Source organism: Alexandromys fortis, unplaced genomic scaffold (assembly GCF_014885135.2).
Source record: "Alexandromys fortis isolate MF-2015 unplaced genomic scaffold, M_Fortis_MF-2015_v1.1 scaffold_19, whole genome shotgun sequence".
Lineage (NCBI taxonomy): Eukaryota > Metazoa > Chordata > Mammalia > Rodentia > Cricetidae > Alexandromys > Alexandromys fortis.
In genome coordinates, this window is record NW_026067890.1 from 17,767,573 (window position 1) to 17,794,729 (window position 27,157).

The following is a 27,157-nucleotide window of genomic DNA, read 5'->3' on the forward strand; positions in this document are numbered from 1 at the left end:
AAGGGGGGAGAGAGAGAGAGAGAGAGAGAGAGAGAGAGAGAGAGAGAGAGAGAGAGAGAGAGAGAGAGTGTTTGAACCTCAGAGACCGACATAGACACTAGAGGTGAGAGGCTACCGTCTCCTTCCTATCAGCTTGCCAAGTCCACAGCGAGTAGAGAGAGGGTCCTGTTTAGACTGCGGAACCTCGGAACCTGGGGGTCCTGAAGGCGTGTTTCTCTGCAGCTCCCTGGGGGCGGGGGAGGGTAACAGTCCCTACCCTTCCACGTCTGCAGCGGGAAAATAAAACCTCAAGACAGGAAGAGGAGTTGGGGTTGCACAGTCGGAGAGGATTTAGTTCCCCGAAGTGTGGCGCGCTTGGGGCTTTATATCCGGGACAAGCGAGTGTCACCACGCTGTAAGCAAATCCTGAGGCTTCAGCAAACTCAGCTCCGGGCAGCTGGCCCCGCGCCCGGCTTGGAGTTCGAGACTCTGGCCACGCTGTGCTCTGGGGCCCGCAGGAAGCTGACCCAGTGGCCTTTATCTCTGTCCCCCCTTTGTTCCTTTTATCTCAGGTTCCGCACGAGGCCTGGAGGGGCCAGGCCGCCTATCATCGCCTCCTGACTGTGCTAGCTCTTCAATGCCCTGAAGGTCTGGGGCTGCAGAGGACCGCGGGCACCGAGTGTCTCGCTAACTGGGCCGGGCAGTGACGCGGGACGGTGGCCCTCCCACTCCAAGGGCACTGACACCAGGGCACCCGCGCGGGTCCCTGCATCCGACAGCTCCGGTGCTGTAGGCTCCACACGCTCCACGATGACTCCCTGCCGGGCAGTGGCCGGGCTGCTGCTGCTGGCGGCCACCGGCCTGGGACACCAGGAGGAGGGACCGGAGCTCGCCTTCAGTGAGGACGTGTTGAGCGTGTTCGGCGCCAACCGGAGCCTGTCTGCCAAGCAATTGGGGCTCCTACTGCAGCGTCTGGGGGTTGCACCCCACCAGGGAGCTCTGGATCTAGGACAGCTGCACTTCAACCAGGTAAGGAGCAGCCCGGTGGTCCATGGTTTCCACAGATTTCCATCCGCAGGGCAGCCTTTTCTAGAAGGGAGAAGCGCCAGAGAAAGGATTTCGCCAAGTTTTTAAAGTTTGAGGTGGTGACTGATGGGTGTCATTTGATTCTCACAGGTTCGTTCACTGGGGCTCAGGGACTTCTTTTAGGGATCTGGCAGCCAGAATGGTAAGCTGAGCCACCAGAGGCTTGTTGGGGTAGAGAAAAGTCGATAGAAAGGTGTATGAAGTAGTTGAGCGAGGGAAGCCACCCCGAGACTTGTGTCTTAGAAAAGAATGATATTTTTCAATCTTGCCGAAAGAGAGCCATTGACTTAACTCACCCAGTCAGCAGAAGGAACCTGTCACATGCGGTCCTTATCAGTTTCGGGATGAGTGACCACTCCCACTTAAAAAGCGCTCTTGTGTGTATTGCATAAGGCCCTGCCTAACAGCTGGAAGGGCACACTGTACTGGTGGGGAAACTGAGGACACCTTAAACCCGGATTACAGAAGGGTTGGTGATTCAGTTGGTGGCAGGCTGGGATTGGAGTTAATTTCTAGTCGCTGTCCCGTCATGTAAAGTATTTGATTCTAGAATTAATTCAAAAATAATTAAACACATGTTTCTCAGACTTGAATTTGAGGGCAGACTTGAACTTTAGAGAGTAATTAGAAAGCATACTTGTCACAGAACTGAGGCTATGGGGCTTGGTGATGGCGGCCCAGAATTCTGAGTTCTAATCCCCAGTGCTGTAAGCCAAGACAGGGGGCAGTTAAATCAATGCTTCATCCCCCGGTTTCCACTTGCCCACTCATGTTAAACTGCCGATGAAGCAGTTCATAGATCTTTTATCATTTCATCTATGGCTAAGATATTTTGGGAAATTCTACATTCTATAACTCTGCTTTGGAAACATGGCATTCTCCAATGAATCTGATCTTTGATTATAATTAAGGAAACTTTACTTAGATAAATTCCCTCATGTTCATCAGCACTATAGTTCAGTTGCCTTCTCCCTTCTTTCCTTCCTTCCCTCCATCACCCCTACTCCATCTTCTCCCCCTCCCCTCCTCCCCTCCTCTCCTTCTCCCCTCCTCTCCTCCTCCCCTCTTGGGATTAGAGTTAGACTTAGTGTGTCTTGTCTGCATGCCAAGTGCTCCACTACTAGCTATAGCCCCAGCCCTGTGATTTTGCTTCTGTTAGTAATGTCTTTCAACATTTAAAATGTATATAATTTAAGATGCCAGATTTTCTGATGCTGTGACATGGTCTTTCTTTGACTTAGAAGAGTTTTGTGATGCCCTTATGAAGAATTTTTAAATGTAAGCAGTCTCTAGTTCTATTTCTTGCATATTTTTAAATTTGATTCAATGTTTGAAAAATTACATGTAAAAAGAAATGCCCACATATTTTAATTGTTGCCCCCTCCCCCTTTTTTTTTTATTTTTTTTTTTGTGGCAGGGTTTCTCTGTGTAATATCCTGGCTGTCCTGGAACTCACTCTGTAAGACCAGGGTAGCCTTGAATTTACAGAGATCTGACTGCTTCTGTTTCCCAAGTGCTGGGATTAAAGGCATATCCCAACACCACCCAAGCATTGTCTTCTTTTAAGAAAAAAAAAAGAGAGTTTAGCTGACTAGTTTCTAGGTAGGTGTGGTCATTTGCTTGGAATGAAGTTTAGGGACAGGACTTGAACTGTATCTGTAGGTCACATACTGTGCTGACTTAAAGGATAGCCTTATCTGGCAGTGTCTGGAGGTGACTTTTAAAGGGGCCAAAGACCCCAAGCTACCCTTGCAAAGATAGTAGAGGGTATGCCTAAACACTGTAGGAAAATTGGTTTAATATGCTAGAATTACAATTCTTAGTTTATAAGATGGTAGGGTGTCTCAATAGGTAAATTATATGTTGATAACTTTAGGCTCTTTCTCGAGGTTGCATGTGTATTTTCATTATGAGCATCAGAAAGAGGCAGGAAGAAGCCAGTAATTAGCCTGGAAACAGAGAAGCCAAGAAAAACTCCTGCACTAATCAGGCTTAACAAACATCTATTTGCACTTCTGTGAAGTCTCAATGAAAACAGCAATCACTGGTGGAATGATGACAATGGTAATCTAGAAGAATCCATTAATTCACTGGTAATTGATAGATAGACTCGCCAGGGCACTCAGATGTGCCCCAGCATAAAACCACCAAATGACATTTAGAATCTTTAATGTCGTCACACTCGAAAGAATGCCGCTTCAGTTCTCTGTCCACCATAGAGCAGAGCGATATAAATTCTACTGTGGGACATTTAGTTATTTGACTTTCAAAGAGTCCGAGAATGTAGAAGGTTTCCTCGGGCCAGAAATTTATTAGTCTTCTACAAGGCCTGTCAACAAAATTGTCCTTTTGCATGAGAGCTTTGATAGCAGTTGAATCAACAGCAGGTTTGTTTGATAAATTTCGATGGGGGGCAACCATAGGCCCCATTACCTTGCTGCTTTCAGAAACAGAGGTGACTTGGATTCATACTGGAGAGACTGAAACAACTCCGCTTATAATTTTGATTTATAATGGCTACTGTGGATAAGAAGTTAGGTGGAATAACCCAAACTATGTGAGAAAGAGGGCCTCCGTAGCCAGATGGCTCTGGACTGCCCCTCGACTGACACAGAGACTGATTTGTCCCAGGAAGCGCTTGTCATCCACGAGAAAGGCCCAGAGTTCAGAGTGTCTAGGAACGATGGATCTGCCTTCTGTGTGTCCCAGTGTTGTTTTCCCATTCCCCTCCTTTACTTTCCCTTCTTACCTGTCTTCAGGAAGTTTATCTCCACGCTCTGTCACGGGGACACTGGTTCAACAGCTCCCAAAGGGAAACCCTTGTTTTCTAGATTAGTATGCTGATCTCTAGGAACACTTCCAAACATTCCCCGGGGTTCTGGAATGGATGGTAGGTGGCACTGTGGCCTTTGCTGCACTCTGTCCCTCTGCGCCCGGGCTTCACTTCCGCAGCTCTTCCTGAGTGTCGTGCAGCCATCCCCTGCACCAGAGGTTTCTCCGTCCCGTTCCTATTATCATCAAGTTGCCTTTTCTGAGATAGGGTGCCTATTTTTAGACTATTCGAATTTATAAACCATCTTCCTAAAGCAAGGTGGCATTCTTTCTTTGAGGAACAGTCTATAAACTCTTTTTCACTAATGAAGTCCAGATCCTGAGCCTGGCATTTGAGGCCCTGCTCCCTTGTGCCAAGCTTCCTTGCCATGGCACCGGCAGGACTATTCCTGCTTCTCTGAATTTCTGTGTGCTTTCTCTCAGTGTCTTCCCTAGAAGGACCTGCTTTCCCATGAGTTCGCCAATCAAAATAAACATCTTAGAAAAGGCCTAGTTAATCTTGTCCTAAAATCATGTAATCCTCAGTTTCTCTATCTTCTGAATTCTCACAAGATTTTTATTATGGTGCTATCAGTTACCTATATCTGTTCAACAGATACCTCTATTAATGTCTATAAATAGCAGTGCTCATTTTAAATACAGAGCTTATTATATCCTCCTTGGAGCCATCTGATCCCTGTGAAATAAACTACGAATACATCATTAGCATTATTATATTGTTGTTTTTTAATCATTATTACTATTATTATTTTGAAGTGCTGGTAATGGAACCCAGGAATTCTGAGGAGCTAGGCTCATGTTCTACTGCTTAGGTAGTCATCATCCCAAACTTCAAGTGCTTTAAGATGGCTGAAAAACCTTTTTTTTTTTTTTTTTTTTTTTGCTGTGTTCTGTATCTTCCAAGCTACCTTTTGGTACCATAGATGCTCACGTGCGTTGCTCTATCTGTTTAGATACTGCATTCCCAGGAGCTTTCTTGGTCTGGCCAAGAGTTTAGGAGGAACTGGTGGCTCTACATCAGTTGATGCAATTGCTACCATCTTGGGGGGGGGGCATGATTGGGATCGTTTTCTCTGACAGTTAAAGAATTAAAAGTCAGAAAAAAAAAATCTTGCGTGCGACAGGTGGTGGCATGGGAAACCTCAGACATAGCAGACAGAATCAACCAGTAAAGAAAGACTTTTATTAGGGGTGAGGAAACACACACACTACAGTAAGGCATAGAAAGAGAAAGACACTCTGCCAAGTGGGGTGGGGCTGGGGGTGAGATGGGAAGTGGGGGAGCCCCAAATCTGGCCTCTCTTTGAGGGAGCTGTTTAAAGTATTTGAGTGGGGGGTTGTGTAAAATCTTTGAGGGATATTTCTTCCCTAATTTAGGGTTTGGTCACTCTTAACAAAGACAGGGAATGGAATAAGCCAACAACCTGGGGTAAACTTGTCCTGGTCCAGGTCTTGAACTTGTTGTACTGATCCACAGGCAGGGAGCACTGAACTACCAAGCCTTTGTCCCAGGTCTAAGAGTATTAGGAAGGAGCTATACTTCTGTCATTTTAAATTATCTATTTGTGACTCCCCCCCTTTCTGTCTGCCTGCCTAGCAGGGATCTGTCTAACTGCTAAGCCCTCACAATCATAGTGCAATGCAGTACGTGTGTAATTTCATCTGTGTCGTTGCGCTTTTCTGTTTGCGCGACTGTCTCACACCGACACTTCTCTCCAGTGAGACTGGAAACAGGCGGGTGGGAGTGACCCCCTCCTCCCTCCAGGGGCTGGCATAGTAACCTGGTTCATACCCTGTGTGCAGTAGACATTTTGTTTGGAATTTTGGAGTCATCTTTTCTAGGGCCTCAAACTCTTGAGGTTCCCACCTCCCGGACTTGCGTTTCTAAAAGTTAGCGGGAGAGCACGGAATGCGTGGGATGGGTGAAGACGGGAACTGAGGAGGCAGCTGCAGCGGATTTTACAAAATATCCTGACCATTTCAACCTGGAGGTAGCAGAAGGTGCTTTTAAAGGCTTTCCTCCCAGGCTTACGTGGAAGGCCTTCCAAGAACACATATCCATCAACTGTATTTACTTATTTGATAAGCATGCTGTCACCAAACTAAGTCTCTGTTCTGCTGCTGCAATCTTTGGCCTGGAATGGTCATTTAGTTATGATGTCCTTTTCCCTCTATTCTTTCTGGTCTTATGAAGCTAGAATGTAGATGGAGGTTTCTGTCCCACTTGGGTCTTACAGCCATTCAGTCTCAAATAAACACATAGAGGCTTACATTAATTATAAACTGGCTGGCCTATTGCTCAGGTTTATTACTAACTAGCTTTTACAACTTAATTTAACCCATAAATTTTATCTGTTAGCCACGTGGCTTAGTCCCTTTTATTGGAAAGGCATTCTCATCTTGCTTCCTCTGTGTCTGGATGGTGACTGCTTCTGCCTTTCCTCTTCCCAGAATTCTAGTCTGGTCACTCTGACTGTATTTACTGCCTTGCTACTGGCCAATCAGTGTTTTATTAAACTAACATGAGTGACAAATCTTTGCAGTGTGCAAGAGATGATCCCATACTACTGTAGGTCTCTATCAGTAGAAAGATAATTCCTTCCTCATGTAATGGATGACCAGGGTAGCAGTACATAGCAAGAAAGATGTGTGTATGTGTGTATGCTGGTCACTGCATACACAATATACATTTTTGTATGTATTCTTTTTTTTTGTTTTTTGTTTTTTTGAGACAGGGTTTCTCTCTGTGGCTTTGGAGTCTGTCCTGGAACTAGCTCTGTAGACCAGGCTGGTCTCAAACTCACAGAGATCTGCCTGCCTCTGCCTCCCGAGTGCTGGGATTAAAGGCGTGCGCCACCATCGCCCGGCTATTTTTGTATGTATTCTTATTGTCATCTGTTACATATTTTTTTCCTGGGGTAAAGGCAATGATAGACATAGTGATGGAAGGCACTCTAGGAAGCATTGATGATGGGTGGACACGTTCTTTTTTTCCTTTGGCCTTTTTGTGTCGAGGTATGATAGGAATAAATCTGGCAGCAATGCCTTCCAGCCTGCTGCTTCTCCTGAGACCCTGGGGGTGTGGTGTAGAGAGGTGATGCTTGGGTCCTTGTTAATCCTCCTAGATGATGGCTTCCTGATGCCTCTTCACCCCAGCCCTCCCATCGTTGGCAGTGCACAGTGTGTTGTGTTTGCAGGCTTTGGTAAAACGAGGGATCTGCATGATTCATTCATTTGGCTGTGATGTCAAGAGCTGCCTTTGCCTTGGCACCAGGTGTGGGTGAGATCCACTTAAGGAGAATGCTTCTCATTCTTTCCCTATCTCACTCCCAAGTGCGTGTCTTTACCTACTCCCCCATCAGTCATGTGGTCCCTTTTGTATAAAGTGTAGGGATTTCTAATATCTCATTATTCTATACAACCCTATTAATTATTTACTTGTAATACCACATTTTGTTGTCAAAACACTCTTATGATAAAGGCACCATTGTGTGTCTTCTCTATCAGGAGACTATGGCACAGAGATTAGGTACCTGAATTAATGTCATAAGTGGTGGAATCCCTGATAACCTTAAAAGCTTTTGCGGTAGTGCTTACGTTTTTGTTATAGTCTAAGAAAACATTTTATCTAGGTAGATAAGCCATTACCTCATATTTTGAACTATGGCCAGAAGTTACTAACCATCAGTTGCTTATGTGGCCCACTGCTTAGTCAGATGAAGGGAACAGTCATAGGGCTACAAGGGATTGAGTAAGCAGGTCCTTGTCTTCAGAGGGGGGGAAGGAAGGGAGGGAGGGAGGAAGGGAAGAAGGAAGGGAGAGAGGGAGGAAGAGATGGAGAGAGGGAGAGACGAAGAGAGGGAGAGAGAAAACATGTGCATGCCTGCGTGTGTGCACTTGCATATGTGTAAATGTGTGCCCACACACATAGAGGCCAGTGGACAACCTCAGCTGTCATCCCTTAGGGTTTTCCTCCCTCATTTTTTTTCTTGGACAAGATTTCTCTGATTTAACTGTCCTGTAACTAGCTCTGTAGACTAGGCTGATCTCAAACTCCCAGAGATCAGCCTGCTTCTGCTGGTATTAAAGGTGTGTACCAGTACCGTCTGGCTTCCTGTTGTGTTTTTGAGAAAGGTTTTCTTCTCACTGGTCTGGAACCTGGCAGGGAGGCTAGGCTGGCTAGCCAGAAAGCGTGATGAATTTGTCTGTCTTCGCCCCTCAGCTCTGTAATTTTAAGTATGCCACCGTGCCTGCTATTTTCTTCTTTTTTTAAACATTAATTCTGGAATTGAACTTAGGTCCTGATGTCCTCCATAGCTGCCTCCTCAACACCTCAGAGGCCTTTTTTATGCAATAAGTAAATAAGATGGGAAGGTGTGAAAAGTCGGGGTGTGAGACAAAGTGCAGTTCTGGGCGGGAGGTGGCTCAGCAGGTAATGGCACTTGCTGCCAAGGCTAATGGCCGGAGTCTGTTCCTCTGGACCCACCAGCGTGGAAGGCGAGAACTGCCATCTGTAAACTGGCCTCTGACTTCCACACGAGTGCCTCGGCTTGCGTGTGCAGGCACTGAGTGTAAAGAAAAGGAAAACCTCTGCTTAACCCGGACGTGCACAGGGGCTATCGAAAAGGAAGATGTCTCCGCTGTCCTTCACGTTTGCTCATTACAGATGGGAATTTTGGGTTGATAATAGGCAGCCAAAACTTGTGTGCACACACACTAAACAAATAAAGCTAGAAAAGCCACGGCGTTTAAATATCACCAGAGCAAGCTCGCAAGTCATATCACAAGGTCGCACACACTTGGTTCCCACTCTACCAGACAGCATGGACACGCGATGTAGGAGAGTTGGGAATAACCTCTGCGATTCTGCTTTGGTTTAAAAAATACATACTCACGGAACATCTGCTTTTGCCAGTTTTATCTACACAACGTTTTAGTTACATGTTGGATTTCCCAGAGAGTAACGCATCCCCTTTCATGGAAAGAAATTTTCATGAATTCTAATGCTTAGATTGATTTTTCCCCATCCTCAGAGACAACACTTTGAGCAGCAGCTGATCCTTCTTCCATAACTACACTCGAATGTGAGAGAAATACCTGTGTTATTGGGATGGCTTCCAGTCCAGTGCTTAGAGCGCACTTTGGAATGGAAACCCTTCTGGCAAATACAAGTGGAAATCTTCCTTTAGACAGACCTTGACTGCCTTCTGCTTGGGGAAGCGTTTGTGCATGGGCTTTGGGGACCGAGTTGCAGCCAGGAGGGAATGCAGGTGATCAGAGCATGTCTCCAGAATCACTTGCTGTCATATAACAAGGCATTGGCACGAGGTAGCTGTCAGGACGGGGAGAAGGAAGTTCTCCTTGACAGCTGTGCTCTCTCTTGGGCTGGTACACGTAGAGCAGGTGGGCAAAAGGTTTGTAGCCTCTAGACTCTCCGTGCTTCATGACTTATTCCTGCTTCCTGGTTCTTCCTACCGTAAGGGACAGTGACAGGCAGGGGTTGAATCCTCCCACTGTGAAACCCACTGCTTTGCAACCATGACCCTAGTTTAGTGTGCTTTCTTTAAATTTAACGCACTTTGGAATCCTGCATCATTTAGCACTTCCGGTGGTAACCGGAGGGACCTGCTGAGAACAGGATAATGGGAACATAAATAGGAATGTAAAATAAGGCCTGCAGCTGAGAAGGATGGCCGACTGACTGCTCCTTACAGGAAAGAAAACTGACCCCAGGGAAGGCAACTCTGTGACTGGTTGCTGGAATTTGTGAGTTAACTACACGCAGGGCAGTGTTCTTGAAGGGATGTACAAGAGTGAAAAGTTAACCTTCACGTAATTTACTTATTAAAAAAAAAGTTTGGAAGCCCTAGACAATCTTAGAAACTATGCCATTTTCAGAGACCTAATGGTAGATTCTTGTTTGTAATGGACACCAGTCACCTTCTTCTCGGACTACTTCCCTGTTGTCTGTTTCTGTAGCCAAATGTGTTTTCCGAATCCTGAGATTTCTAAAGAAATGAAACAATCGTCAGATTACGTTTCTGATGATGGAATCGGAGAGCTTAGAAGTCTTCAGAATGGAGTTCTGTTTAATTTTGGTTTCTGTCTCCTTCCAAAGATTCTCTGTTGTTTCTTTTGGACTGAAGTTTAAGGGAGATGAAAGCCTAAGTCAGTGAATCAGTGGTGCTAAGCTGAAAAGTACCATTACATCCTTTTAATCCAAATATTTAACATCTTTGCTTCAGAAGTTTGCCTACTTTTTTAAAAAATATATACATGCCTAGCTTAATAGTTAGAGGAAAAAGAAAAACATAGCCTCTAAAATAAATGAGCTTAGACAAAGCCCCTGAGGCGGTTTTAGTTCTATGAGCCTAGTTCAGTGTAATCCATGCTTGTCACTACTCGGGTGAGTCCTTCAGATCTCTGACTATTTTAGACAATGTAACAATGGTTAACAATGTGGCATCTAGCCTCAGGCTGAAATTTAGATTCTGTCACTTAGTAACATATTTGTCCCAGTCACATGACTTACTCCTTTCCTCATAGTGTTCACCTTTGTGAGTGGAAATGGATGAGCCCTACCCATAGACAGGGTGGTTTGAATGGAGGGTGACGACGTGAGAAACAAGTGTAGTGCATCTGCTGCGTTTCAGACACTCAAGTATCCAGTGTGCGACCTGACCTAACAATAAAACCAGAATCCTTTCCTTGAGCCGCTTCACACAAAGAGCAGTAAAAGAAACAATGCTTAGAAAACGATCAGCGTGGACCTGTGTCAGACCGTGTGCTGAATGCACAGCCATTGTCCTCGTAATACCACTAACTGATATAATTGTATCGCTGTAACGTCGGGGACCTGAACACCTTAGGGTCAGCCAGTTTATAGAGGAAGGGATGGCGTGAAAAGGCAGCCAGGATTAGTAAGATAAAGAGGTCTTGGAGAAGCACGCCAGCTTGGGGACTTTGGTTCCCCACCGCTCTGCCTCTACTTCCCTTCGTCGAGCACTGGTACGTTCCCGAAGATGTCAACCTTAGGTGTAGAATCTAGCGCGACAGGAAGAGTACTTGAATAGATACTGGAATTATGCCTTCTCCCAGAGGACCTCTCAGGCTGTCTTTAGGAATTCTCTGTCCTTTATTCTTTCTTTATACCCTTTGTATCATCCCTACAATGTAAGTGGCTTGCGGATCCATACTGTGCTTCTAGAAACTGTTAGATTGTGGTTTTTAAGCTTAGATCTCCTTCTAAATCTATGCAAGCTAAAGAAACCAGGACCTCATTTAGTTTAGTTGAACCTCACTTAGCTGGGAGAAAAATCAGAGAATAGTCATTTTAGTCTCCCTGGGAAGAGAAGAAACTCATGGTTTCTTCTAGGATGGGGAAGAAGAGCAGTAGGGTAGGCTAGGTAGAGATGAGGGCAGCAGTATTGGTAGTATGATTTGAGATGAGAAATAGATCATGTGCCATGAATTAATCATGCATTCTATGGCACACAGGCCCTTCTGTTAAAGATCACATGAAGTCACTGATAGCAGATCATGGGTTTGTGTGAGGAATCATAATGGAGTATGGTTTTCTTCAAGAGCTGGGCTCTCAGGGTTCGGTCAGTATGTGCCACTTTACCTATATCTATTCATATGAGAAGCAGTTCTTGATCTTGGGACGAATGGCATTGAAGTACATGTGGCAGGAAGCATTGGATTCCTATTATTCTAGCGGGAACAATGGCTAATATCTGCGGGTGTGCCAGGCATTGTGCTTGGCGCTTCCTTCTGTACCATCCCGTTAGTTCTCACAGTTCTCTGGGGAGATGGGGCTGCCAGCTCTGATCCTCAGTTCTTTGCCCTTGTTGATCCGAAGCAGATGCTGTGTGGGTCAGGCAGCTCTGTTATGAGTCCCCTGAGTATCCCTTGGTTTTGGTGCCTCCTTGTGTGCATGACCGGATCAAGAATTGCCTGAGTGCCTCCTCCATTTCCTCACTTCCTAGCTACTTCTCAAAGCACTATGGTCGGATGACTCCCACAGCTTCCTTGAGATTATTCTCCACAAGGTCACCTGGACCTTGATGTGTTAAACACAATGGATGTGGCTCCTGGCTCACCTTTCTGTGGATTTTTTATGATGCCATTATAACCTCCTTGAAACCCACCCTTTTGAAACCCACCCTTTCCTTGTTTGCAGAAATGCCTTACTTAAATTGCTGTTAGGTTCTTTTTAATGTTTTATGAATTTTTCCTCCGTCTTTCAATATTGCTGTTCTTAGAATTCCTCAGGCCCATCTTCTTTTAAGTCTACACACTCTCTCAATCCCTTTAATCTCCACACTTATCTCTTTCTGTATTTGTACTATTTTCTACCTGGGATGCCTTGGTGTAGATTTTTCTCTTGGGATTTAGCTGTGGACATCAAAGGCAACCCTGCCCCATTCCCAAACTCAACATGTCTGCGCTTGCCCCAAATTGAACTCACCAACTCCATCTTACCGTCAGACACTCGAGAATCCTGTTTTCTCCCCACCAAATGTTAGGTAAGACCTGGATCTTACTCTGTAAGACCTGGATCTTACTCTGTTCTTTCAGCCCCCTTTTTGCCTCTTCTCTCCTCCTTCCACTATTTTTTCTCTCTTTCTCATGTATAACGTACATGAGTCCTATCACAGTAACTTAAATGTCTGTTATTTGATCTGAACGCCAGTGTCCTCTTTGTGTAATGGAGAAAAAAATGTAGCCACGTTATAGGATTGCAGCGGTGATAAAGTCAGACAATGTAGCCAGGCACGCTCTCTTGTGAGGGGCAGGATGTCCCCTGTGATTGATGGCCTTGCACCCATCATGTCCTCATTCCCCTTTCTGTCCTCCTCATCTTGGCCCAGTGTTTTGCTCTAATAATGAGCAAACCTGAATACATTGGCTCCAAAAGACTTCCCAGTGCAGTTCAAATCATTTGAAAACTCCTTGCTTGAGAGGTGACCCTCACAATCATGTCTCTTTAAACATATCTCTACTTTCCCCTTCCAATGCCAGCTCAGATATTGCTTCCTTTAGGAAAACTTTGGCAATGTCATTGCTTTCAGGAGGGGTTGCTCGACACTCGGCAGACCATGCTATACTGATGTCTTATCAAGATCTGTGACGTGAGAGACAAAGGCACCGAGTTACCTTCTATATCCTACCAATAGCACAGTCATAGTGTCTACTGTGTGGCTGCTTTTCAGGTAATATTTGTTGAGTGAAGAGAAAAACAACTTTTTTCCCCTTGAGGCATGATCTAGCTATGGAATCATGTGACCCAGGCTGGCTGCCGCAGTATCCTGATGGAGGATTCTAGGTAAACACCACTGCTCTCAACTTGACATTAACTTTAAGAAACTGGTTTCAGCACAACTTCCTAAATTAGTTCAGTCCAGCTAAATGGCTTATTTGATTGAAATAAATCAGTAATTCTTTGTCTTTCTTGGAAATGAATTTTAAGAGCAACATGAAAGCAACATATGTTAAAATTTCAACAATATGTCATCTGAGTAGAAAGAAATAATGAGACACTATTATATTTAATTTCTGAAGTTTCTAAGATTCTTTTTTCTTGTTTAGATATAGATTTTTCCCCCTTATTTCATAGGTACATCTTTTAGATGGTGTCAAAGCTAGTTTATAATTCTGGGAAATTTACATAGAATAAATGTAAAACGTATGCCCTTAAAAATTATTCCACATTTCTCAGAATTCGTTTCAGATATATGTCCTAGTTTTAAATCTCCCTTCATGTGCCTCCTTTATATCAAAAAACCTTGGTAGGGGTCAAAGAAATATAATATGCAGGAAGTCCATCCTCCCTAGATGCCCATGGTCTGCTTAAAATGTATGCATTTTTTGTAAATAGATAATATTATAAGGAAGGTATAGTAAGTGCTAAACAAATAAATAATATGAGTGGGGTTCTAGAGAGGGAGGAAGTAACCTGACAATGTCAAGTCCTGAAGGTGGGTTTCACAGGGGGCTTTGCAGAACAGGAAGCAGTTAGATAGTTTGAGATAAGAGTATCAGAATTATGGGTCATGGGGGTATAAAGTCACACTGAAGGTAAAATACAGGATTTATTAGAGCTTGGTTAAAGTATAGAGTTTGTGGATGTTGGAAGAGGTATTCCTCCAAAAAGGGAAGGGTTTTTCGGAGATAGATAGTTGAGGTTTTTAAGTGTCCTAATACGTGAGAAAATACATAATTTCGAGAGTTTGTTTTTGCTATTGTATGTGTGTATGTCTTGGGGGAGAATGAGTCAGAGGAGGTGGTGCTAGTGATGTTTCTAACAGAAGGAGTCTTGTGGTGTTGTAGGACAAATAGGATGAGGACTATACAAGATTACACTAGAAACTCTATTAGAAGTCCTCTGCTATGTGACCATGGTGGTTTGAATGAGAATGGCCCTCATAGGCACACCTATTTGAATGATTGGTCACCAGGAAGCGGCACTCTTTGAAAAGATTAGAAGGATTAAGAAGTGTGCCCTTGTTGGAGTAGGTGTGGTCTTGTTGGAAGAAAAGTGTCACTAGGGTGGGCTTTGAGGTTTTAAATGCCCATGCCACGGCCAGTTTCTCTTTCTCTCTCTGCCTGTGGAACAGGATACAACTCTTAGCTGCTCTTGAGCACCACACCTGCCATGCCTGTTACCCTGCTCCCTGCGTGATGATAATGGATTAAATCTATGAAACTATAAGCAAACCACCAGAATAGTGATAGCTGTTGAGTACCAGCCTCAGCACTCTCTCGGGGTTCAGAACAGGACTTCTAGGACTAGAGAAGCCTGACTTGGGAATGGGATCTACGGGGTAGAACAAACTACTGACTCGAGCATGTTTACCTGCATGTTTCTTTATTCCTTGGGGGAAGATGCAAAAAATGAGAGAAGAAGGGCATAAAGTATAAGGCATAAGAAAAAGGGCAAAGCAAAAGGTTAAGGGATAAGGGCCTGAGGCTAAGGGTAAAAAAGGGGGTGATCTCCACAAAGCTTTCAGTTTATATAGGCATACAGACAAGTTAACAATCTCATAGGCGGTAACAACAGTATCAAGCATGCGTTTTCACAGAGTCATAAGAAACCAGTGGATCTAGCAAGGGGCACCTTATGTCTCAGAGGGAGTGTGGCTGTGAAGTTTCCTTGTGGCTGAGAATTTATAGCCTTGGTAGCTAGCTATACTGACCTGTGGGCTTGATTTGCATCAGCATCTTACTGGTTGAGTTAAAAGGAATCTCTTCTGGGGATCCTGCTTTTGACTCCAGCAGGTTAACAAGGTGAGAAATTTTCTCTCTGAGGCCGGTTTTAGCAACTCAGGCCTTTTTTTCTGTATACACGGTTAATTTCCTGGGCTATGATCTTATATTAGTTGAAACCAAGGTAAAGTGCAATACAGAATATTAGTAGCCTGTTAAGTCAGAGAAGAAGACCAGGAGATTACATCTTCCTGAGTCTGCTGTTAGAGCGGTCACATTACCTCCTGTGTGAGGCTCCTTTCTTATCAGTGACTACTGTCAATAAAGAAGGTCTGTGGGGGACTATTTGTAAGTGTTTGAATTGGTAAAGACTGTGAGATTTTTTACATTTGAAATACGTTTTATGTTTGTAATATTTATTAATCTGATATTTTGGGAATGACTCCCCCCTCCAAGGAAAAGTTATATTTTAAAAAGCGTTATGTGTTAAGTTGACAAGGGTTCAGTTGTGTTGGCTAATTTTATGTCAACTTGAGACATCTGAAAGGAGGGAGCCCAGCTGAGAAGACACCTCCATAATACTGGGCTGTAGGCAAGCTTGGAGAATATTTTCTTACTTAGTGATGGATAGATGAGGGCCCAACCCACTGCACGTGGTGCCGTCCCTGGGTTGGTGGTCCAGGATTCTATAAGAAAGTGGACTGGGCAAGTCATTTGGAGCAAGCCAAAAAGTAGCAGTCTCCATGGCCTCTGTATCAGCTCCTGGTTCCCAGCCTGTTTGAATTCCTGTCCTAACTTCTTTCAGTGATGGACCATGCTAAATAAACCCTTTCTTCCCCAAATTGCTGTCATGGTGTTTCATCATAGCAATAGTAACCCAAACAAAAACATCTCCCATGCCAATGATCCTTAATCTTACATACTAGGTTCTCAAATATTTTAGCTCCCAAACTGCCCCACACTCTTGTATAGGGGACATAAAAAGTCTTAGCTTATGTGACGGGACTCTTAATATTAAGATTATAGACACTACCGTTCAAAAAATGTAAAAGACCATGGAAGCTCAGTTGGTAGAATACTTGCTTAGTATACACAAAGCCCTGGATTTGATCCCCATTACTGAATAAAACTTGGCATGGTGGTTCATGCCTATAATCTCAGCACTCTGCAAGAGGAATTTGGAGGACGCTTTAAGTTCATTCTTAGCTACATGAGACCCAGTGTCAAAAGAGAGAAAATTAAAAAAAAAATTTCAATTTACTAACAATAACAATAGTAAACCTTTGCATGCCGATGCTTTCCATTTTGAAAGATTCGTTATTTTTAGTGTCTATCATGTGTACGTCTGTGTGTGGGTCTGTGTGTGGATGTGTGCATGTGAGTGTTGGTGCTGAGGAGGTCAGGAACTTGGCGTCTCCCTGGAGCTGGAGCCTTCTGAAGTGGAAGCGGGGACCCAAACACAGGTTTTCTGCAGGAGCAGCTCATGCTGTTGGTTGCTCGTGCTCTTTACCAAGATGCCGAGTCTCCTTCATCCCACAGGGGAGTGTTTTAAATAAAAAGGAACTCCTCAACTGCTTTGCGCTCCACAGTGCTGCTTTAACAGAGTCCCGGGACTGTCAGGTCAGCTGCGGCCTTTAGTCTGCTTTGACGTGGGCTGTGCCCTGTTCACGTGGAAGAGAGTGAGAGCGGGGAAAGGGAAAGAGTCAGTAACATGACGAGAATCAGTCTGAGCATGCGCATTCTCTAGCAACCCTAGGTACCCAGGACTAGGCTTTGAGAACCAGTATGCCCGTGATGGATAAATACAGTCCTTGTGTGCAGAGGGTTTATAGAACATACTTCACTTACAGAGAGGTTGAGGAGGAGGCCTTTGAGCAAGGCAGAACAACCAGCCCTTTGAACTTAGACCACAGCAAAAGCCCAGGGGGCTACCTCACCGGCACAAAGCAAAAGTACTCCTGCCTTTGGGGCAAGTCAGGTTTGAGAGCAGGAAGCCAGAGCAAGCATCTCTGTCTCCATACTAGGTCAGGGTCTTCATGGCGAGAAGGTCTTGAGTGATGGAAACAGACTGGGGTAGAGATCAGTGGATACCGAGTGGGAATCATGCCAGTTATGCGTGCATTCATACACACACACATACATACATGCATACACACATACATACAGGCATACACACATACATACATGCATACACACATACACACATACACACATACATGCATACAGGCATACACACATACATACATGCATACACACATACATACACACACATACATACATGCATACATACACACATGCATACACACATACATACACACATACATGCATACACACATACATACATGCATACACACATACATACATACACACACATACATACATACATACATGGTAAAGTCGGGAAACTTCGCCAAACTCTTTGAAAAAGCAGGTTTAGCTTTTGAAATTATTATTTTTTATTTCCCATGTTTCTTTTTGTAAAATCAACTTCTGTTTGGGGAACTCCTTCCATAAACTCCCAGCTCACCCTCCATGTGTGTAAGAACCTAGACAAAGAGATTAAAATGACAGGGAAAGTTAATGGCTTACTATTATTTTCCTAAACAAATAGAAACACAAGTACAGTGTTTAAAATTGTGATATCTAAACAGGCAGAAAGAAAAAAAAATCACTTATAACCTCGGCACCTATGTAGAAATACCATCAACATTTGGGAAACTTTGTCTCTAAATTAGCCTCTGTACGCTTTGTAGTAGTGATGCTGTTTCTACAAACGGCCTCATCAGGATTCTTTTTTTTTTTTTTGTTTTTTGTTTTCTAACAGGGTATAATTAAGCAAGGCATGTTTTTTTGGTCTTTTAAAAATAATATGTTTAGGAGGAAAACTTTTCATTTGCTCTTCAGGAAAGAGTTGTAAGAATGTGTGTGTGTGCGCGCGTACACGCTCAAGCGCATGTGCGCACATGTATGTGCATGCTCATGTGTGTGTATGTATGTATGTATGTATATTTACGAGTATCAGTGTGTCTGTGTGTGTGGACGTGAGCACACATTTGAGTGTGTCCGTATGCATGAATGTGAGTGGTGTGTTTGCGTGTTGTTCAGAATACATGTGCACCATTCAGGCTTCAGTAAGAAGCATAAGATGAAAATGAAAACATTAAGATCAGAGAAAGAGCTGGCATCCCTAGACCAGTGTCCTCCTACACCTAGAGGTTATTCTTCTGCACTTGGGGTGTTCTTTGCTCCAACCTTCTCCTTTACGGTGTCAAGAACGCGTCTAAAACCCAAGCCCCAGAAGATCACATCAACTTCGAAGAGGCACTTAAGACTCGGCAAACTTTGAAAAGGCTGGAAGAGAGCGGACAGCTGGGGTGAAGGGGAAGGACACTGAGGCGCTTCTGGTAACTGACTTAGGCAGTTCCATATCACACCAAACAAACCTGGCAGTAATTTATTGCCTCAGCGACTCTGGCTTTGAATGTTCCTATTGTGAGTGTCATGCCTATAAACCACCTGCTCTATGACCTTTAAAGTGATAAAGTAGTGAAATGTTTCCTTGTTTTCTGGGTTAAAAAGACCTCCCGCTAGTTACATTCAGAGCGACACTTTAAATTTATGTATGTAAATGGTTGGGGTCTAAGCTTGCCCCCTAGGAATCCTTTTCTTTCTGTGCTCATTCCACTTGGGCTACTGTTGGTACCCTCATGCACTTTTACATTTGGTTGCAAAACCGAGCGAGAGTCTATTCATCCATTTCCTCATCTGTTTCATTTGTCACCGGTTCCAGGAGCTGCTGTGTGCCAGGCATGGTTTCCGTTCTCTTAGTATGAGTGATCGTGAGGTCACATGAACTTGGGATCTGCACGGCTTCTTTCCTGTTAGAGAGTCATTTTAGGTTATCACTGTTTTCTTCTCTGCTGTAGTCTGTGGCCCGTCACGGTCCTAGTCTCACAGACAAGTTTCATAAAGATGGGTCAGGTGCATGGATCTGCTGGGAGCTGGAAAAAAAGTCCTGGCTTTAGACAGCTGTAGAGGATCAATGCATCCAGATGGTACACATACAGCTTTTTGACGGCATGTGACTGTGATCCGCCCTTCCAGCTGTGCTAGGTGTGTGAGCCTGTGTTTGAGGCACTGGGACACGTTGTTGTTAGTTTCTGTTGCTCCAGCGCGACACTTTGAACCTCAGTTTTCCTGTTTGAATGATGGGGTGGGCAAGATGTGGTAAAATTGCATGTGAATGATCTCTCTCTCTTTCTGTTTCTGTCTCTGTGTGTGTCTCCCTCCCTTCTTCTCCCCCTCCAAAGGATCCTAAGTACTTTAAAGAGTAATTTAGCTTTGTGACTCAACCAACCAATAGGTTCGATAAAATGCACTCCTTTGCAGAATCTAAGTGAATTTCTTTTTATTATTTGAGTCATTTATTTTGTGTGTTTAACAGAGACATAACAGTCAATCTCTAATGGATGAGTAACGAGAAGACATGAGAATATATGGACCTGAATTTTATCTTCACCTCCCGTAAACTAATCGTGGACAACTTACCTTTTCAATATATGATTTCTTCATCCATATTCTTCTTTTATTAGTAGTTAATAAGCCTATAGCTTTTGTTTCTCAGGGTGCCTGTGATTATTTTTGTTTAGAAAATTCATTTGTCATCAAATTGCAATTGATTTTTCTTTGATTGAAAATCTTTATCTCACAATAACTTAACCCATTTTGTATCTGCTTCCTATGCCGAGTGACAAATCTGTTGAGGATGGGAGCCAGCACTTGTTCCCAACATCTGCACCATCTGGAGAAAGTGTAAATAACCTGTTTGCTTAATGAATACATTGAGTGAGAGCAAGAAAGCAGTGGAAAGTCCTCAAGTGAGCAGAGGTACCTGAAAGTGACAGGCAGGTTTTGATGCCACTGCCCCACTGTGGCATTCCTGCCTACAAAAGGAGGCTGTCTGTCATGTGGCGTGGGGGAAGAATGGCTGCTGAGGCTTGGGTCACCTCTCTACACATGGCGGATTCCAGAAGGAAGCTGTAGTTTTTCTAGAAACCATAGCAGTCAGCGGTGGAGCAGGGAAGGGAGCAGAAGTCACTAAAAAGAAAGAAGTTAAGAGTTCTTTCCACCTGGAACTCAAAGCCCTTGTCCAGCCTCTGGCTCTCATTAGAACTTTGTAATGGGATTTACTGTTTGCATAGAGGAGTTACTTGATAATCCAGGGAAATGAACTGGCCTTGGTACTGCTTTCTAAGTTTAATCACCAGTACGTTGGCAAGTGCTATACGTCACTCTCACTTCCTATATATACACGGAGAGAACACAGCCTGTGTGACAAGAGTCCCCAGTACAGATAGAACACAGCCTGTTTGACAGTCATCCACACTGCCAACACAGCCTCCATGGCAAAGTCGTGTGAGTTTGACCTGAAAGTAGTCAGTCATTCGGAGTGGGAGCCTTCTCCCTAAATAACTTCACAAGTTCTTTAGTAAGAAGGAGATGAAGGCCCCGTAACAATGACCATCAAAGTTGAGGCCTGAGGTCAGGCTAAAATTTAACCAAGAAGAGAGTCCTTGTAAGTTTTGGAAGGCTACTGCTTCAAGTCTTGCCACATGCCTTGGGAGTCATCATAATAAGAATAATTATTATAGTAATAATTTGTTACACAGATTTCAGTTGTATAAAATGCAGAGGGAGGAACTTGTAACCTTTCCCTCATCCTTTCCTTACACTAGTCCCCAGCATGCCACAAAGACTTCTGAAAACAAAGCAGAGAAATTTGAGATGGGATGAGGAAGGAGTAGGGGCACAGACACAGATGCATGAAGTCATTTGGTGAAATGATTTTGTGTATAATTCATGGGCTGTGTGTAATGGAACCTAAACCCCCTTTACCATCATGGCTGCCTTTCCTTGGTGTCTTGTGTACATAAGGTGCTACAAACCAGTTTACCGTGTCTGAGAGGAGCGAATAGCAACCCACTGATGTCAGAGTGTCTGCAGAGGAGAGTTAGGTCCCCAGAGCACAGAGCCTAGAAGGTCATAGTCTGGGTGGGACGCTAGAGAATAAGGATACCTGTTAGTAGGTAAGTGTGACAGTCTGGGACGTGCAGTGAGTCTTCAGGCCATGTGGTAAAGGGTGCTATCACCCGTGAGTTGTTCTTACCACACCCTCTTGTGACCCTGTAATTCCCAGAAGGTCCTCATTGTTTGGAGGTGAAAGGATGTGCTCCAAAGGGGTCAGACTTCCTCAGCAGTGCTACTGGTCCAACCGGTTTTGTGCCTTCCCTACAGAGGCACTGGGCTCTAAATTCTGTTTGCTTCTCTAGTGGAGACTCTGCCCCTTCACAGACATTGCCTTCTTTAGTTCTGGGTTTAACTTAGTAAATTAAGACTGAAGCAGACAGAAATAGGCCGTTGTTCAACTTTATTTGCCTTCTACTTCTTTGTGGATGAGCAATTTTCAGCCCGTCAGGCCTGCATTGACTCTGTTTTGGCGCATAGTCTGTGCTCATCTTTCCAAAAGGCAAGCGCAACCTTGAGCTTTGCTATCGCTCTGCCTGTTGGGTGGTTGGTTGCAACTCTCAACTACTGTAATTTCTGACCACCTGCCCAGCAAAAATTCTATATAAATACTGACAGATCGTGAATTCCGAGTTCTCTCAAGGTGTTCATTCTATTCTCATTTTACTGCCCTGATTATTTTTTCCTGATTGCCCACAGAAGTTTTAGTAATACACAATGGGCAATTAGGGCATCTTGAAAGGCTATGGCATTTAAACTGTTACTTCATGAAGAAATACTACCTGTGCCTTAGCAAGCAGACTTTTAGATTTAGATCTTAAAAGAATTCCTTAATAATTGTCACGTTTTGAATGTCTTAGGGCTTGAATTCTGACAAGTTGGACGTTATTCATAGCTTTCTTTGCTTTTTCCTCGTGTTTTTATTTCGAGGAGCCGGAAGACCATGTGGGTTAAGGCTCCTTTGCTGGGAACCTTGTGTTTGTGTTGGCACACCTGTTCATGACCAGAACCAAGACTGACCCAAGTATGCTCTGTAGGTTTTGAGTCTGGCAACTTTGCCTCTGGGCATCCTCCAGGTCAGGCATGAGCTGTACCTTCTTACCTTTCCCCAGCTGGCTACCCAGCTACTTCCTTCTTCTGTGAGTCTAGTGTCCTGTGCTCGCATCTATAGGAATGCCTAAGAGGAGAGCAGCGTTGGGTATTTGACGGCCAGTGCACAGCTGTCGTTATCATATACCACACCAGAGAATGGGTTGGATAAGGAATAGCGTATACATACTTACATGTTATATTCTTACACATCATACACATATGTGTGCATACATACATATAATAATGAAATAGAGGCGATGATATTGAAAGGCAGCAAGGAAGAGCAAATGGGAGGTTTTACAGGGAGGAAATGGACGGAAGAACTGGGGTAATATTAAAACCTCAAGAATTAAAAAAAGAAAAGAAATAATAAAATCTTTCAAAAAATCTGAGCATGCGTTTCATGTAAAGTAATTGTCATCTCAGTTTTTGACGGTTGCATGCAGTTTGCTGTACTTGATGTCTTTACATTATTTCCTTGACAAAAACATTGGTTTCCTTTACCAATATTTAGAATTTCTAAGTTCATTGTTTCTATCGTGAAAGGTATTCAAGTGCTTCATTGTCAAATGCATTAACTTAAAATATTTATTTTTATTTCTGTGTGTCTGTGTTTCCCTTGCTTATCTGTATGTGTACCCTGTACATGCAGGGCCCATTGCTGCCGGAAGAGGGTATCAGATGCCCTGGAGCTGGAGTTACGGGGGGCGGGGGCTGTGAGTAGCCCTGTGTAGGTTCTGGGAACTAAACTCCAGTTCTCTGCAAGAGCATAGAGAGCTCTCGACTGCTGAGCCATCTCTCTGGCCCCTACACCAACCTTCACATCCTCAACACCATCCACGGGGAATTATTCAGGTCAGGCTGCCATGGCAATATGAAGTGCCTTAGCCAATAGAAATTAATTTTCTAGTTCTAGGGACTGAAAGTCCAAGGTCAGAGCACTAGAACGTGAGGTGAGGGCTGTTCTGTGGCTCATAGACGGGCTCCTTCCTCTCTAATGTCCCTTCTCATGGGATACTCATCCTCTTGGATTAGGACCCTTCCTGCATGGCCTCTTCGAACCCTAATTATTTACATGAGACTATCTCCATATATCACCATCCTGTGGATTAGGGGTCTGACACGAATTTTGAAAAAAAAAACATTTCAGTTTATAGAACTAAAAGCTAAGCTTTTAGTGGGACTGGAGTATTGGCTGAAACAGACAAAAAATATTTCTCAGGCTTCTGTTTGAGCGAGTGAGTTTGCCCACCCTTTCTAATTTTTATAGTATTAATTTATTATTGTTTAATCCGTTTTGTTATCTTCTTAGTAACGCAAGTATTTAGAATATAGTTTACAATGAAAATGCACTCAAGAGTAAATGAGCCTTTAAAAATTATTTTTGAAGAGATTTCTTTTTCTAATGCAGATTCTTTGCCTCCTTAAAAAGTTAATGAATTTCTAAATGACCCAGCACTAGCTCCAAAACTCTCCATAATAAAGAAAAGCTACTTATCATCATTTAGATTAATGCATATTTTGATAAACAATAGTTTGTGCTAAGATAGATTTTAAAACACTTTTTATATATTTGAACTATTATTGCTACATAGATAGAGACACTTTTAAACTGTGCGACTGTAAGGAACTGATTATCTATCAACACTGAATGCTAGAAAGCTACACTGACAGCCCCTCAAAGTATCCATTTAAACAACCAAAAAGGTGAATTGAGACAATGACAGAGCCCTGAGTTCAAATGCCACCAATGTGCTTTTGCTCATATCATGTTTAATGGGTACTCAGACTTTGTGTATGCCAGGCAAGTCCGCTACCCCTACCCTTGAGTTATATCCACAGCCATCTCTACTATTATTTTTCAAGTATTTCTCAACTTCTAAACCAATTTTTAATCTTACTTTCTTTTGTTCACATTAGATATGCTGTTGATTAAGTAATCCTTTTGCCATTTTGTTTGTTTCTTCCTAGTATTAGAGGAATGGGCTGGTTCGCCGTTGTGGAGATTTGTTCATTTCTGTAGTGGGCTCTGGTGTAGAACCAGCGCCGTGTACCGGGATGGAATGCAGTCTGTCTCCTTAGACGCTAAGGCTTAGAGTGCTTGCCCATGTGTGCTGACCGCATCACTGCTGGTGATCCTGTGTTTCCTGTTTCAGTGTTTGTCCGCAGAAGACATCTTTTCTCTTCACGGCTTCTCAAATGCTACGCAGATAACCAGCTCGAACTTCTCTGCCATCTGCCCTGCGATCTTACAGCAGCTGAACTTTCATCCCTGTGAGGATCAGGAGAAGCACAATGCGAAGCCGAGTCTTTCCGAAGGTACCTAGCAGCCGCCACCTACCTCACTCCCTCGGAAGGACTGAGAGGCAGCGGGAGATCAGGCTCACATGCACCCTTTTCTCGTTTATTGCTTTTAATTAATTTGTGAGAGACCTCCTGGTAAAATAAGATTCAGCCAGTGTTTAGATAAGAGTAGTGGGAGCTCATAAGCTTTGTAAGCAGCACTCTTCCCCTCGTGGGATCAAGACTACCCTTAGTAGACTTTAAAACTCCCAATCCAATCTTAATCTTCTTTTTCCTCTTTCTCTTCCTCTTCCTCTCCCTCTCCTTCTCCTCCTTCTCCTTCGTCTTCCTTCGTCTTCCTCCTCCTCCTTCTTCTTTTACTTATTGCATTTTTATTGTATGTACTCAACAAACTTTGTGCTCTGTTACATATGGACTTTTTCATACAAATAGATGTTGTACGTTGATCACATTTACCCCCCAAACCTCCCTCCTTTCCCCTTCCCACTTTCTCCATACCTATAGTCTTCTCTGTTCCCCTAGAGCAGGGGTTCTCAACCTTCCTAATGCTGCGACCCTTTTAACAGAGTTCTTCATGTTGTGGTGACCTCCAACCATAAAATTATTTCATTGCCACTGCAGTTTTGCCACTGTTATGAATGGTAATATAAATATCATATGCAGATATAGGACTGAGACCCACAGGTTGAGAACCACTGCTCTAGAGAGTTTTATTTCTACAGGCACATCATAAAGATAATTTTATGTGTCTGTATGCAACCACTTCTTGATTTTAAGCCTGGTATACTGTGATATTATTTGGCTTAATTGAAGAGTCAGTTTTCTGTCGCCTTTTGCCTATTGTGTTATTTTGAAACTTGTCAGTTTGTCTACAGTTGTGATAGACGGTAGAGGGAAACTAATGTGTTTCTAGATGAACTCTTAAAGCATAGAGTTGTTAACCTTTTAGCATTTGTAGATGGAAGGAGATGCCAGAATGACAAAGGTTTGCTAGAGCCTGTTCACATTTCTAGAAGCCTTTCACGTTTTGATGCTTTATACTTTACACTTGAAAACAAATGCAACAGAACTTTTAATATACTAGCACTTACTGGGAATGCATGCGAATAAAGGCACAGACTTTTCATTTTCCATTTTCTGGCCTTGTTGGGAGCCTGTTTTGACCTCTTTTTACGTCAGTTTCCTCCACGAGTCTAGCTCCTTTCTCACAGTGTTGCTGTAAGGATTAAATAACAACACTCATAACAAAGTACCTCGAATAATATTGGCTTCAGGATTGCCCACAGTTTCAGGAAGCGTCACCAGTAAAGGAAAGTTACTGAGATTCCAAAGCATTTCTAAATCTGTGTGTGGTGGCTCAGGCCCATAGTTCTAGAACTTTGGGGCCTGAGGCAGGAGGATCACCATGAGTTGAAGGCCAGTCTGTGATACAGAGGAAGAGTGTGCCAGAAAAGCAAAGAGTGAGAGCAATTGATGGAAGGGGAGACAGACAGACAGACAGACAGAGAGAGAGAGAGAGAGAGAGAGAGAGAGAGAGAGAGAGATTCAGCTGTTCAGGTTACTCTGTGTCAGGTGGGGCCAGGAAGTGAGAACAGGAAAGGAGAAAGCAGGAAGTGAGAGAGAGAGAGTTTTGGGTCAACACCACCAAGTCATAAAGCAGAAAATAAACAGTTTCCAGTTACAAGATCAGAAAGGCTCCAAATATTTGGACAGAGGACCCAGTACAGGGAGTGGAGTGCTTGCCTCAGCTAACCTGTTTCGTTTGGCAATGCATTGTCATTTGGGGCGGCACTTAACAGCTTTATTCGAGTGTGGTTGAGTGGTCTTGAACAATTATTCAGTGTCTTTCTGCCTGCGTCCCTTTATGTGTAAGCTGGGTGTAATCATTGCTCCTTTATTATAGAATTGTGGGTAGCACCAATATGAACCAATGAATGACAGTGACTGCCACAGTGCTTGGTACAGCTTGAGAGGGTTGTGTCTGATCTTTCTGTGTGTGCACATGTACGTGTGTGTCTGGGTGTATGCGTGGAGATTATATACATGTATGGGTTGGAGTGCCCTCATGTGTGCCCATTGGGTCAGAGGAGGATACCAGTTGTCCCACTCTGTGGCTCTCCTCCTTGGTCTTTAGAGGCGGGATCTCTCACTGAACCTGGAGTTAGGCTGATGGCCATCAAGTCCCGGCAGTTCTCCCTGTCTGTTTCTGGAAACACTGGTATTGTACGCATGTGTGGAGCCATGAGCTTTTGATGTGGGTGACAGAGAGTTGAACTAAAATCTCCATGGCTGTGCAGCAAGTGTCCCCAGCTGCTCACACAAGTGCCCACAGCACAAATGTCCAGGTTTACTGGACTCCCCAGCCCTTATCTTTCTCGCAGGAAATTGAAAACAACCAAATGTATATAATTTTGAATGTAACTTTTCACTGCTTGCAAGTTGAATTCAAGGTCTTTCAAGGGACTAAAAAAAAAAAAATCAAAATGAACCTAATTCAAAGGGGGCCATCACACAAAAATGGTCTGAACAGATTTATATTGACATTTTGGTGTGAAGATAAAATAGTCTCATTTTTCAGAGATCTTACATTTTGCCAGTTTTTTGAAGTTGCCTTTCATTTGCCTTATAAACC

At 43.6% G+C, this 27,157-nt stretch overlaps 1 protein-coding gene across 2 annotated transcripts in view; it reads left to right on the forward strand.

The window, feature by feature from the left end:
- The first annotated feature begins 6 nt into the window (after positions 1-6).
- Positions 7-27,157, forward strand: part of Slc39a8 (solute carrier family 39 member 8) — a 55,659-nt gene continuing 28,508 nt past the window's right edge. Inside the window, exons 1-3 of one of the 2 annotated variants that reach the window (XM_050145403.1) lie at positions 7-103; positions 552-1,008; positions 24,378-24,540. In XM_050145403.1, coding sequence (XP_050001360.1) covers positions 790-1,008; positions 24,378-24,540 — 382 coding nt within the window. In that variant the 5' untranslated portion in view covers positions 7-103; positions 552-789. Of the gene's footprint in view, positions 104-255; positions 395-551; positions 1,009-24,377; positions 24,541-27,157 lie in introns of those variants that run through there. The other variant, XM_050145472.1, reaches the window with a different exon arrangement.